The following is a 12942-nucleotide window of genomic DNA, read 5'->3' on the forward strand; positions in this document are numbered from 1 at the left end:
TAGAGATTTCCCCAGAGCCAGGAGGGGTGCACCTCCACAGACTTGTCATCCTCTACGTGCTTCACCGGGTCCTCCGGCCCTTCTTCTAGCACCAGCTGCTACCCCACCTCCTCAGCCAGCTCGAGGTGGAGGTCGGGGAGGTCGAGGTTGCCCTATAAGGGGAGGCCAGGCCAGGTTCTATGCCCTTCCATCCCATTCAGAGGCCGTTGCTTCAGATTCAGTCATCACAGGTATCGTCCCTGTCTGTCATAGGGATGCATCAGTATTATTTGACCCAGGCTCTACGTATTCTGCTCCATATTTGGGGATATCTCGGGATTCTTTGAGCTTCCTTGTTTATGTATCTACTCATGTGGGAGATTCTCATTGTGGACCACGTATATCGGTCGTGTTTGATTGCTCTTAGTGGTTTTGAGACCAGAGCCAATTTGTTATTTCTCAGTATTGTAGATTTTGATATTATCTTGGGCATGGACTGGTTGTTGCCCTATTATGCTATTCTTGATTGTCACGCTAAGACCGTGATGCTGGCTATGCCAGGTTTGCCAAGATTAGAGTGGAGAGGTACCTTAGAGTATACTCCTCGCAGGGTCGTTTCATTTCTTAAAGCTCAGCGAATGGTTGAGAAGGGGTGTGATGCGTATTTGGCCTATGTGAGAGATGTCAGTATTGATACCCCTACAGTTGAGTTAGTTCCAGTAGTGAGGGACTTCCCAGATGTGTTTCCAGCTGATCTTCCGAGCATGCCGCCCGACAGAGATATTGATTTTGGCATTGATTTGTTGCCGGGCACTCAGCCCATCTCTATTCCTCCATATCGTATGGCTCATCCTGAGTTGAAGGAGTTGAATGAGTAGTTGTAGGAGTTGCTTGATAAGGGTTTCATCAGGACCAGTGTATCACCTTGGGGTGCTCCGGTCTTATTTGTGAAGAAAAAGGATGGTTCTATACGTATCTGTATTGATTATCGGCAGCTGAACAAGGTTACAGTGAAGAACATATATCCTTTGCCTCGCATTGATAATTTATTTGATCAATTACAGGGTGTTAAGGTGTTTTCCAAGATTGACTTGCGTTCTGGCTATCATTAGTTGAAGATTCGGGAGCCGGATATCCCGAAGACTACTTTCAGGACCAGATATGGTCACTATGAGTTTCTTGTCATGTCATTTGGGCTGACCAATGCCCCAACAGCCTTTATGCATTTGATGCACAGTGTATTCCGGCCTTATCTTGATTCCTTCGTCATTGTGTTTATTGACAATATCCTGGTATATTTCCGGTCTCGGGAAGATCATGAGCAGCACCTGAGGACCGTGCTTCAGACTTTGAGGGATAAGAGGTTGTATGCAAAATTTTCTAAGTGTGAATTCTGGCTTGATTCAGTGGCATTCTTGGGCCACATAGTGTCTTGTGATGGGATCAAGGTAGATCCGAAGAAGGTGGAGGCAGTGCAGAGTTGGCCTAGACCGTCATCAGCTACGGAGATCCGCAGTTTCCTTGGTTTGGCGAGGTATTACCGTCGCTTTGTAGAGGGATTTTCATCCATTGCAGCACATATGACCAGGCTGACCCAGAAGGGTGCTCCGTTCAGGTGGACCGAGGAGTGTGAGCAGAGCTTTCAGAAGCTCAAGACAGCTTTGACTACAGCCCCAATATTAGTATTGCCTACAGGTTCAGGGTCATACACTGTCTACTGTGATGCCTCGAGGATTGGCCTTGGAACGGTATTGATGCAGGACGGTAGGGTGATTGTCTACGTGTCTAGACAGTTGAAGGTGCATGAGAAGAATTATCCAGTTCATGATCTCGAGTTAGCAGCTATTGTTCACGCCCTGAAGATCTGGCGTCATTATTTGTATGGTGTTCCCTGTGAGATTTGCACTGATCACTGGAGTATGTAGTACTTGTCTAGGCAGAAGGACCTTAATTTGCGTCAGCGGAGGTAGTTGGAGCTACTTAAAGACTATGATATCACTATATTATACCAACCGAGGAAGGCCAATATAGTGGTCGACGCCTTGAGTCGCCGGGCAGAGAGTTTGGTGAGCTTGGCATATCTTCCGGCAGCTGAGAGGCCCTTAGCCTTGGATGTTCAGGCCTTATCCAACCACTTTGTGAGATTGGATATTTCAGAGCCTAGCCGGGTATTAGCTTGTGTGGCTGCTCGGTCTTCTCTTTATGACTGTATCAGGGAGCGCCAGTACGATGATCCTCATCTTCTAGTTATTCAGGACAGGGTTCGGCAAGGTGATGCCAGAGATGTGACTATTGGTGATGACGGTGTGATGAGGATGCAGGGCCGGATCTGTGTGCCCAATGTAGATGGGCTTCGGGAGTTGATTCTTGAGGAGGCCCATAGCTCGCGGTACTCCATTCATCCGGGTGCCGCGAAGATGTACCAGGACTTGAGGCAGCACTATTGGTGGAGAAGAATGAAAAAGGACATAGTTGGGTTTGTGGCCAAGTGTCTCAACTGTCAGCAGGTTAAATATGAGCATCAGAGACCGGGTGGATTACTTCAGAGGTTGGAGATCTCAGAGTGGAAGTGGGAGCGGATCACCATGGACTTTGAGGAAGTTCGATGCTATTTGGGTGATCGTGGATCGGCTGACCAAGTCAGCCCATTTTATTCAGGTGCTGACTACATACTCTTCGGAGAGGTTGGCTGAGATTTATATCAGAGAGATTGTCCGCCTTCATGGTATTCCAGTATCCATCATTTTAGACAGAGGTACACAGTTCACATCACGGTTTTGAAGAGCCGTACATCAGGAGTTGGGTACTAGGGTGGAGTTGAGCACAGCCTTTCACCCTCAGACGGACGGGTAGTCCGAGCACACAATTTAGATTCTTGAGGATATGCGCTGTGCCTATGTGATGGAGTTTGGAGGGTCATGGGACCGATACTTGCCACTTGCAAGTTTGCTTACAATAACAGTTACCAGTCCAGCATTCAGATGGCACCGTATGAGGCTTTGTATGGTAGGCGGTGCCGGTCCCCAGTGGGATGGTTTGAGCCGAGCGAGGCCCGATTGTTAGGTACAGATTTGATCCAGGATGCCCTAGTTAAGGTGAAGGTGATTCAGGAGAGACTTCACACAGCCCAGTCCAGACAGAAGAGTTATGCAGACCGTAAGGTTTGTGATTTGGCATTTATGGTTGGTGAGCGGGTCTTGCTTCGGGTATCGCCTATGAAGGGTGTCATGAGGTTCAGGAAGAAGGGCAAGCTGAGCCCGAGGTTCATTGGTCCTTTTGAGATATTGCGGCGAGTTATGGAGGTTGCTTATGAGCTTGCCTTTCCTCCCAGCCTAGCAGGAGTTCACCCGGTATTCCACGTGTCTATGCTCCGGAAGTATCACGGTGATCCGACTCATGTATTGGATTTCAGCTCTGTTCAGTTGGACAAAGATCTATCTTATGTTGAGGAGCCAGTAGCCATTTTGGACAGGCAAGTCAGAAAGCTCAGGTCAAAGAATATTGCTTCAGTAAAGGTTCAGTGGAGGGGACAGCCGGTCGAGGAGGCGACTTAGGAGACCGAGCAGGATATGCGCAGCCAGTACCCTCATCTTTTCACAGTTTCAGGTATGTCTTTATACTCGTTCGAGGACGAACGATTATTTTAAGAGGGGGAGGATGTAACGACCCGACCGATCGTTTTGAGAGTAATAGCTCCGATCCCCTATTAACTGTATCCCCCAAATCTTTTTTCTGCTATTGTGACTTGTCGGGATGATTGATTTTGAGTTTCGGAGTGTTTTGGGACACTTGGTCCCTAAATGAGAGCTTAATCCTTAGAATTTGGACCGTAGTCAGAACTATGTGAAGACGACTCCAGAATAAAATTCTGTCGGTTCCGTTAGCTCCGTTTGGTAATTTTGGGTATAGGAGCGTATCCGGATTGTGTTTTGGAGGTTCGTACCTCATTTAGGCTTGAAATGGCGAAAGCCGAATTTTTTGAGTTTTGGGTCAGTAGTGGAATTTTTGATATCGGGGTCGTTTTCCAATTCCGGAAATTGGAGTAGGTCCGTAATATTGATTATAACTTGTACGCAAAATTTAAGGTCAATCGGACGTGATTTGGTAGGTTTCGACATCCGTTGTAGAATTTTGAAGTTTCAAATTCTTTAAGTTTGAATTGGAGGGTGATTCGTGATTTTAGCATTGTTTGATGGGATTTGAGAGCTCGACTATGTTCGTATGGTGTTTTAGTATTGGTTGAAATATTTGGTCGAGGTCCCGGGGGCCTCGGGTATGTTTCGGATGCTTAACGGATGAAAGCTTGGACTTAGAGGAATTTCTGATTTTTTTCTAGTTCTGGTGTTTTCGCACATGCGGTGGGGAGTCCACAGGTGCGGCCTCGCAGAAGCGTGGCTTGCAGGCGCAGATGCGAGAAAGTCAAGAGTTGGCCTGAGGTCACAGGTGCGAGGAAGTTCCGCATCTGCGATGCCCGCAAATACGCAAGGCTGTTCGCAAATGCGCAAGGTGCGCAGAAGCGGAAAGGTTATTCGCAGGCGTGAGCACGCATGTGCGAAGGCAGAGGGGGGTAAGTGAGTTGCGCAGATGCGCACGTTTTCCGCACAAGCGCACCCGCAGGTGCGAGCCCAGATTCCACAGGTGCGAAAATACCTGGGCAGTGATTAAAACCGAAGGGCTTTGCAATTTTTATCATTTTTGGCTTTTCAAACTCGGGTTGGGGCGAATTTTGAGAGCATTTTCGAGGCATTTCTTGAGGTAAGTTCCTTGTGCTTATTTTTGGTCAATAATCTTGCCTTGCCATGTATTTTCTCACTTAGTTAATGTGTATTTAAGGTGAAAATTGGAAGTTGGAGACTAGGAGTTTGGGAGTTTGAATTGTGGATTGGAGGACCATTTGGTGTCGGATTTTAGTAAATTTGATATGGTTAGACTCGTGAGTGAATGAGCTTTCTAGTTTCGTGAATTTTGTCGGGTTTCAAGATGTGGGCCCTGGGGGTCGGGTTTGATTTCGGGTTTTGGCTTAATTTTGTAGTTTTTCTTGTGGGATTCATTCCATTAGCGCGTATTGATGGTATTGTACTGTTTTAAATAGATTCAGGCCATTTGGAGTCGGATACTCGTGGCAAGAACGTGATATCAAGTTGATTTGAGTGGTTCGAGGTAAGTGGCTTGCCTAACCTTGTGTTGGGGACTTTTTCCCTTAGGATATCTTAATATTATTTGGTGTGTGGATGTCGTGTACGTGAGATGACGAGTACGTACACGGGCTATTATTGCAAAAAAAAAATCATGTTTAATCTTTTTAAATCATAAATTGCTTCTCTTATTAATTGTACTAATATGTTTAATTGTGTAATTTAGACTAGAAAAGCATGCTTACGTGTTTTAACTGCCTAATTGACATTCTGTGTGTCATGTTCAGTTAAGTCCTTATTTGCCTTATATGTGTCCAGTATAACTCGATGTTATACCTGTCATTTCATCTTGCGTTGCATATTTAAATTGGGACTACGGACGTATTCCGTGAGATCCCCCTGTACTGCATATTTACTTTGGGACTACGTACGTATTCCGGGAGATCCTCTAACACTGCATATTTACTTTGGGACTACAGACGTATTCCGGGAGATCCCATGTACTGCATATTTACTTTGGGACTACGGATGTATTCCGGGAGATCCCCATGTACTGCATATTTACTTTGGGACTACAGACGTATTCCGGGAGATCTCCCAGCACTGCATATTTACTTTGGGACTATAGATGTATTTCAGGAGATCCCCTTGTACTGCATATTCATTTGAAACTACGGGACGGTATCCCGAGAGATTTCCCATTGTGTTTACCTTATTTTGAGCCGAGTACTCCCTTAACTGTTAAATTTTCGAGAATTTCTTTAACTGTGTTACCGTAAATTCTACTTATATCTTTTACTGTTTAATTTATTATATTTACTCCGGTAGGGCCTTGACCTGATCTCGTCACTACTCGACCGAGGTTAGGCTTGGCACTTACTGGGTACCATTGTGGTGTACTCATGCCCTTCTCTGCACATGTTTTCGTGTGCAGATCCAGGTGCGAGCTATCAGCCTCGGGATTAGTACGTGCTGCTGGTTCTAGGAGACTTCAAGGTACTTCTGCTTGCGTCCGCAGATCTTCGGAGTCCCCTTCTACTCCCTCGCCTAGATACTTTCTTTATTATCCTCAGACTTTTGTATAGAGCTACATAGATTATAGCAGCTTGTGACTTAGTGATATTCCGGGTTTTGGAAAACTATTTTGCATATGCCGAGTGGTGCTACTCTTTGCTATTTATAATATACTGTTTACCTTTAAAATATTGTGTTTTCTTTATATTTTTCGTAATATTAGGCTTACCTAGTCGTAAAGACTAGGTGCCATCACGACATCTTACGGAGGGTTAATTTGGGATCGTGACAGTAACAGAGATTTGGTATATAGTTTAGGCGCCTATGTATTTTGCCAAAGTTTAACTAACTTCATTTTACATAGTCCTTATTTGTCAGATCTAACTTTTCACCAATTTAATTTGTTCTCAGCATTAATCAAGAAGCTATTTAGTTTTAATCTAGGTGCGTGTGTGTGCATACTCATATAATTTTTTCTTTAGCTAAATATTGTGTAATGACACATTTTACAATTCAATCAAACTCTTCTGATAAAAACAAAATCCACATATTACATAGAATTAAGCCGCAGTTACTGGAGTACGTGAAATGTGAAAACTATAAAAATTCATACTAGTTCAATTTTCAGTAAAAATAAATTTATTTTGGTGATTTTCATTCGTCTAAGTTTTAATGCACAAAATTACTCAACATATATGTTAATAAAAGATAACAATTATACTACAGGAAGATGAAATGTGCGCGAATTAATCCATATTTTCCTGTTATTAAAAGATAAAACTAATCAAATCTGCACTATTGTTAAAACATATCGCAGTAAATGCCTTCAAAGTAAAGCTCATTTTGTGCATTAAGAAAGCGAAATCAGTTTGGTTTAATTTCATTTAAGCTGATAATGGAAAATTTTCGTGAGTAATCCAAATTGGAATTTCGTAATCATATCAGCCATTTAATCACAATACCGTCACCAAGTCAGAATTACGAGATTTTTGCCAAAACACAATCTTATACACTATTTTGGATTTGGTAGAAAAATAGAAACACAGTAAATCCCCAGCTGTCAATAAGTGAAATTCATTTTCTACTAAAAAATGGTCTACTTTGATGTCAGCCTGAGCACTGATCAGTCTCCAGTGTTGACCATAAGTGGAGGAGTCAATTTCCATTGGTCTACTTTTTTTATTTTATTTTTAAAATTAGCAACAAAAAAAATAAAAAAATCTCATGGGCTCCACCCCCTTCTCCTGTTGACAAATCTAAAGCCACCGTTTAGGTAGATTTTTCACACGCGCTTTTATCAGCACGTGATACCAGGTTTTACACCCCAACCCCGCTACCCCGCAGGTTGTCTCTCATTTCTCAACGACAAAAGTAGCACAATAAGACTCCAATGAAGTGGTAGTCTCTTTCTTTTCCTCACCAATACCATTCTTGCTCCTAATTTCTCTTCTGTTAAACACCAATTCTACTACAGATTCAATTAAGCATTCTCTCAAACACATAATCTGCATACCAGTTGTGTCTTCTCAGTTGTTCCTCATTCGCCGGTTGGATCGCCGGTTTCCGGCATGGGACTCTGGCATCTCCGAAAACCCACCTCGTATACATCGAATTTTCTTCACCGGAGCTCAAAATTTAAGCCAACACAATGATGATACACAAATACACACTGAAGTGATAATAAGCTCAGCAACAGTATAATAGACCTATAAAAGCTCCTAACTTTTTTCGCCTTTTTTCTTGTGAAATGGCTAACGTGAATGCTAACCCAGTTGACGCGTTAACTTCTGGCGAAGACGTGGCGGCAAAAGCGATGAACAAGCGATATGAAGGGCTAGTTGCGGTCCGTACAAAAGCTATCAAAGGGAAAGGAGCATGGTACTGGGCTCATCTCGAGCCCATTCTGGTTCAAAACCCAGAAACAAACCTTCCTAAAGCAGTGAAACTCAAGTGTACTTTGTGTGACGCTGCGTTTTCAGCTTCAAACCCATCTCGTACTGCTACAGAGCATCTTAAGAGAGGCACTTGTCCCAATTTTGGCTCTGTCTTAAGGCCCATTTCACAATTACCCCCTTTAGCTTCACCTTCTTCACAGAATCATCGCAAGCGAAGTTCACCACAAACTGGTACTTCGTCAAGTTCCCACCACCAAGTTGGATTGGTGGACAATTACAGAGGTGAAATGGGCTATTCACCAGTCCAAACAGCCCAAGAAATTGTGGCTCACACGGGTTTGAATCATCATCATCAACGTCAGCAGCAGCAGCATCATCATTTGGTGTTGTCAGGTGGGAAAGAGGATTTGGGTGCTTTAGCTATGTTGGAAGATAGTGTAAAGAAGCTTAAAAGTCTGAAAAGTTCTTCCCCTGGTCCAGCTTTGAGTAAGGACCAGGTTGATTCAGCTTTCAATTTGTTAGCTGATTGGTTTTATGAGTCCTGTGGGACAGTCACACTTTCAAGCATTGAGCATCCAAAGTTCAAAGCTTTCCTTAACCAAGTAGGCTTGCCCGCGGTTTCGAGGAAGGACTTTGTGGGAGAAAAGCTTGATTCTAAGTTTGAAGAAGCAAGAATGGAGTCCGAAACCAGAATCCGCGATGCAGCGTTTTTTCAGGTTGCTTCAGATGGATGGGGGAGGGATATTTGTAAGTATGGGGAAGAAACTGTGATTAAATTTATTGTAAATCTTCCTAATGGTACTAATGTATTTCATAAGGCAGTGTATAAGGGGGGTTTGGTGCCATCGGAGTATGCGGAGGAAGTCTTAAGTGAAACGATTAAAGGGTTGTGTGGTAATGTTGTTCAAAGATGTGTAGGAATAGTCGCGGATAAGTATAAAGGTAAGGCATTGCGGAATTTGGAGGTTCAAAATCATTGGATGGTTAATCTCTCATGCCAACTTCATGGAGTTATTAGTTTGTTGAAAGACTTTAGTAGAGAGCTTCCACTTTTTAAAACTGTTACTGATAATTGTTTCAAGATTGCAAATCTTTTCAATAGCAAGTCTCAGATCAGAAATCATTTTAGGAAGTTCAGATCATGTGGCGTTGAGCTTGCAGGGTTGATTAGAGTTCCTTCAGCTGACTGCAATTTATCTAAGAACTTTGGTCCTGTTATCGCAATGTTGGAGGATATACTAAGTTATGCTCGAATACTGCAGCTAGTAGTGGTGGATGATTCCTATAAGGTCTCATGCATAGAGGATCCTGTTGCTAGAGAAGTGGCCGAGATGATACAGGATGTTGGGTTTTGGAATGATGTGGAGGCTACTCATTCACTAGTGAAACTGATTAAGGAGATGGCTGATGACATTGAGGCGGAGAGACCCTTAGTTGGTCAGTGTCTTCTTCTTTGGGAGGAGTTGAGAGCTAAAGTAAAGGACTGGTGTGCCAAATTTAGCATTGCTGAGGGACCTATTGAGAAGATAATTGATACGCGCTTCAAGAGAAACTATCATCCTGCATGGGCAGCTGCATTTGTACTTGATCCATTATACTTAGTGAGGGATGTAAGTGGGAAGTACCTTCCACCATTTAAACGTCTGACACATGATCAAGAGAAGGACATAGACAAGCTTATAACGCGGCTAGTACCGAGGGAGGAGGCTCCCATTGCACTAATGGAGCTTATGAAATGGAGGTTAGAAGGGCTCGACCCACTGTATGCTCAGGCTGTTCAAGTAAAGCAGCGAGATCCAGTAACGGGGCGAATGAAAATTGCAAATCCTCAGAGTAGTAGGCTTGTATGGGAAACTTGCCTGAAAGAGTTCAAGTCGCTGGGTAAGGTTGCGGTTAGGCTTCTCTTCCTTCAGGCGACCTCATGCAGATTTAAATGTAACTGGTCCTTTATGAGATGGGTTTCTCTGCAAGGGAACTCGAGGGTTGGCATGGATAGGGCTCAAAGAATGATCTTCATTGCAGCTCATGCAAAACTTGAGAAACGGGACTTTTCCAGTGACGAGGAGAAGGACGCGGAGATGCTTACTACAGCAAATGGTGAGGATGACATGTTCAATGAAGTCTTTGTAGATGCACCCTCAGTTTAATTTATTTTCTTAATATCTCTTAACTGTTGTAGAATATTGATAAGTCGGGTGTATAAATTCTTTAATTTCTCTTTCCTCCATTTGTTACTTCTAATAGATGGTTTTGAAGATATTGTTTGTAGACAATATGAGGAAATTGAGCTCTGTAATTCCATCAATTGCCTATTGATGATATAACATCCTGTTACATGTGAAGCTAGAGTGCTTGTTTCTGAAGAAAATTGTTCATTCTTGTTTGTAATCATAAACTTTTCCAAGGACAGAAGGGAATTTTTGTAAACTCTTACATATTTTAGGCTAATATCAAGATCTTTGACAATGAGTTGGATCAGGGCAGGCATTATCCTAACTTATGTTCTAAAGCTGTATGTTGCTCATTTCATTTCTTGCAGATATGAGAGTGTTCTGGAAGTGCCTAACTTGTTTAATTTGGTGGTTGTCAGCAAAAGAGATCAGGAGGTTGAAACAAAGTGAGAAAAAAAGAAAAAAGCTTGTACTTTATTTTGATACTAACCTAAGTATTTTTCACCAGATTTATGTGTCACTTTACATTCTGACCATAACCGTGGATACCCGACATCCTCAACCATCGGAGTTGTTTTGCCTTCGTATATCCAACTTTGCATGTATTGAGTTACCTGGCCTGTTTTAAATTAATAAAAATGTTATGGGAAAAACAAAGGAAGAAACTAACTAATATTTTCAGCTTCTTCAGTTGTCAAATATGCATTATTGATTCCCAAGCCTAAGGCATGCTGAAATTTCTCATATTGAACCAACTTCGATTCATTATCCATACAATTGACTGAACTTATATCTGTGCAATCCTTTCTCAGCTTTACTCGCCAAAATGCTAAAGCTTATACCAAACTGTGTGTTTTAATTATTCAATATGTGAGCTTCTGAATTCGGTTGTTATACTCCTTGCTTTTGCCATGTACTTGCTTAATTTCAACTTTGCTTTTGAATATTCATCTATTTATCCAAAAGGAGCTGTCAATTCATGCTGATCTTGACCTTATCATCTGATCAAATGCAACATTAAACTGATTACTCTCATTAAATTGGTGAAGTCCTTTTAGGTGCTATATGTGTTATATATGGACTTGTGAGAATTATCAAACTTAAGGACCTCCTAGGGTGGAGATAAGGTGGTGCCTTTAAGCTATTCTTGGCTATGAGATCATTGACTTGTTCTAATTTTATATGCTTATGTTGGGTGACAAAGTGGAACGGATAAGCAACTTGAAGATGTTAATTATATGAAACGAATAATTTTCCATTAGGAAAAGTTTAAATATGGGAAGACATGTGTAGAATAGTTGTCTGAATTTGGTGTGCTTTTTTCCTCTAGTCAAGTTTCTCTTCATTGTTGGTTGCATGGAAAATCAGATATGCTTTTATGAGATGAGTCAATCTAAGAACAGTCCAGAGGCAGATCCTTGTAGCCAGAAGAAGGAGTAAGGATTAGAGGGGAAGACCTCTCTTTCTTTCTGTTTAATTGTTTAAAATTTGTTCCTTTGTAAATGTGGTACTTTGTTTGAAAATTTCACACCAGAATTTGAATATTGAAAGTTAAAGTTTTTGCTTAGTATTTGGTCACTTCACCTGATTGAAAAAAGCTACTTTGAGCAAACTGTAAGCAAAGGGGGGTTGTCGGCATCATAGCTGAAAAGATTTTTCAACGAATTTTAACTGACTTCTGGCTCTACTTTGCTGCCTGTAACGTTGACTATTAAGATAAGTGGTATTTATGGAGGTATGCTGTTTTTTTTTTTTTTTTTTTTTTTAAGTGTCATCTCACACATTGATCTTTCATAGATACACTGCTGATATAGGACATTACTAAGTTTTAGTTCAGTATTTTTCTTACCTCAATTTTGCACTCTAAAATTTTGTCTGAGAAGAGAACAGTTATTGATTCAGTTGCTATAGATTTTAAAGAATACCTGCAATTCATGACTTACAGGCTGACTTACTGGTTCAATTGGTTATTTAACGAATTCTGGTCTTTGGAAACCTCTATGAAATGATTGTTAGTTTATAATTATGCTGAAATAGGATACTTTAATCATCACTTAATTCCTTTCTTGTGGCTGACTTCTGGACAATCTTAACATGGCATCGTTCGTATCGTACCTACAGGTAAATATTCCAATCTACCGGACATGTTTATAATTATTCATTAACATCTTAAATGTTCAATAGTACCAGGGGATGGTGAAAAAGGTTAAGAGATGGAAAATACAGAAGGTAGGACACTGCTGCATATGGTTTGTATGATTTATTTGGTATCCTATTCTAATTATTGTTATAAAGTTTTGCCGCTTTTCGGAATCTTCAATCATAACTTTGCTACAGTATGATTGTGTTTATCAGATTTTTCTTCTGTTACAAATACTAAATAACTTCTTGATCTTGCAGGACAAAAGATGTGTATTGTACAAGTGAAGAGAAGTTGGGAAGGGCCAAAAAGAGGAAAAGGAATTAAAAAGCCGATTTTTCTGGAGGTGAAATAGTAGAATTTGCTATAGGTACTAATTGATGGAGAGACAAGAGGAATGTGCTGATAATTGCTAACTACTAATAGACTGCTCAACCAACTGGAGGAATAAGCCTTTTTCACTCGTATGGTATGGTTTTTGATTTCATAGTTCAAATGTTAGACATGTTCCTGTTTTAAAAAGGGTGAAGCAGAATGATGATTTTCAACAGGAAATCACTCTTTTTCTACGAGAATCTACACACTTTTAATGCTCCCCCCATTATTAC

The 12942-nt window shown here is 41.5% G+C and overlaps 1 protein-coding gene across 6 annotated transcripts; it reads left to right on the top strand.

Annotated features, from left to right (window-relative positions):
• The first annotated feature begins 7480 nt into the window (after positions 1–7480).
• Positions 7481–12889, top strand: LOC107772449 (uncharacterized). Of its 6 annotated transcripts, XR_012708796.1 has the most exons (4): positions 7483–10120; positions 10563–10640; positions 12316–12423; positions 12595–12889. XR_012708796.1 is itself a non-coding variant. In XM_075252014.1 (3 exons), the coding sequence occupies exons 1-3, from the start codon at positions 7876–7878 to the stop codon at positions 12357–12359; spliced, it is 2367 nt and encodes a 788-aa protein (XP_075108115.1). In that variant the 5' UTR covers positions 7483–7875; the 3' UTR covers positions 12360–12424. The 6 variants fall into 6 exon arrangements, 4 of the variants coding, with proteins under 4 accessions (XP_075108117.1, XP_075108115.1, XP_075108116.1 ...); XR_012708797.1 differs by lacking the exon at positions 10563–10640 and having other exon boundaries at positions 12595–12732; XM_075252014.1 differs by lacking the exon at positions 12595–12889 and having other exon boundaries at positions 12316–12424.
• Positions 12890–12942: the final 53 nt, after the last annotated feature.

The sequence above is a fragment of the Nicotiana tabacum genome, chromosome 4, assembly GCF_000715075.1.
Source record: "Nicotiana tabacum cultivar K326 chromosome 4, ASM71507v2, whole genome shotgun sequence".
Lineage (NCBI taxonomy): Eukaryota > Viridiplantae > Streptophyta > Magnoliopsida > Solanales > Solanaceae > Nicotiana > Nicotiana tabacum.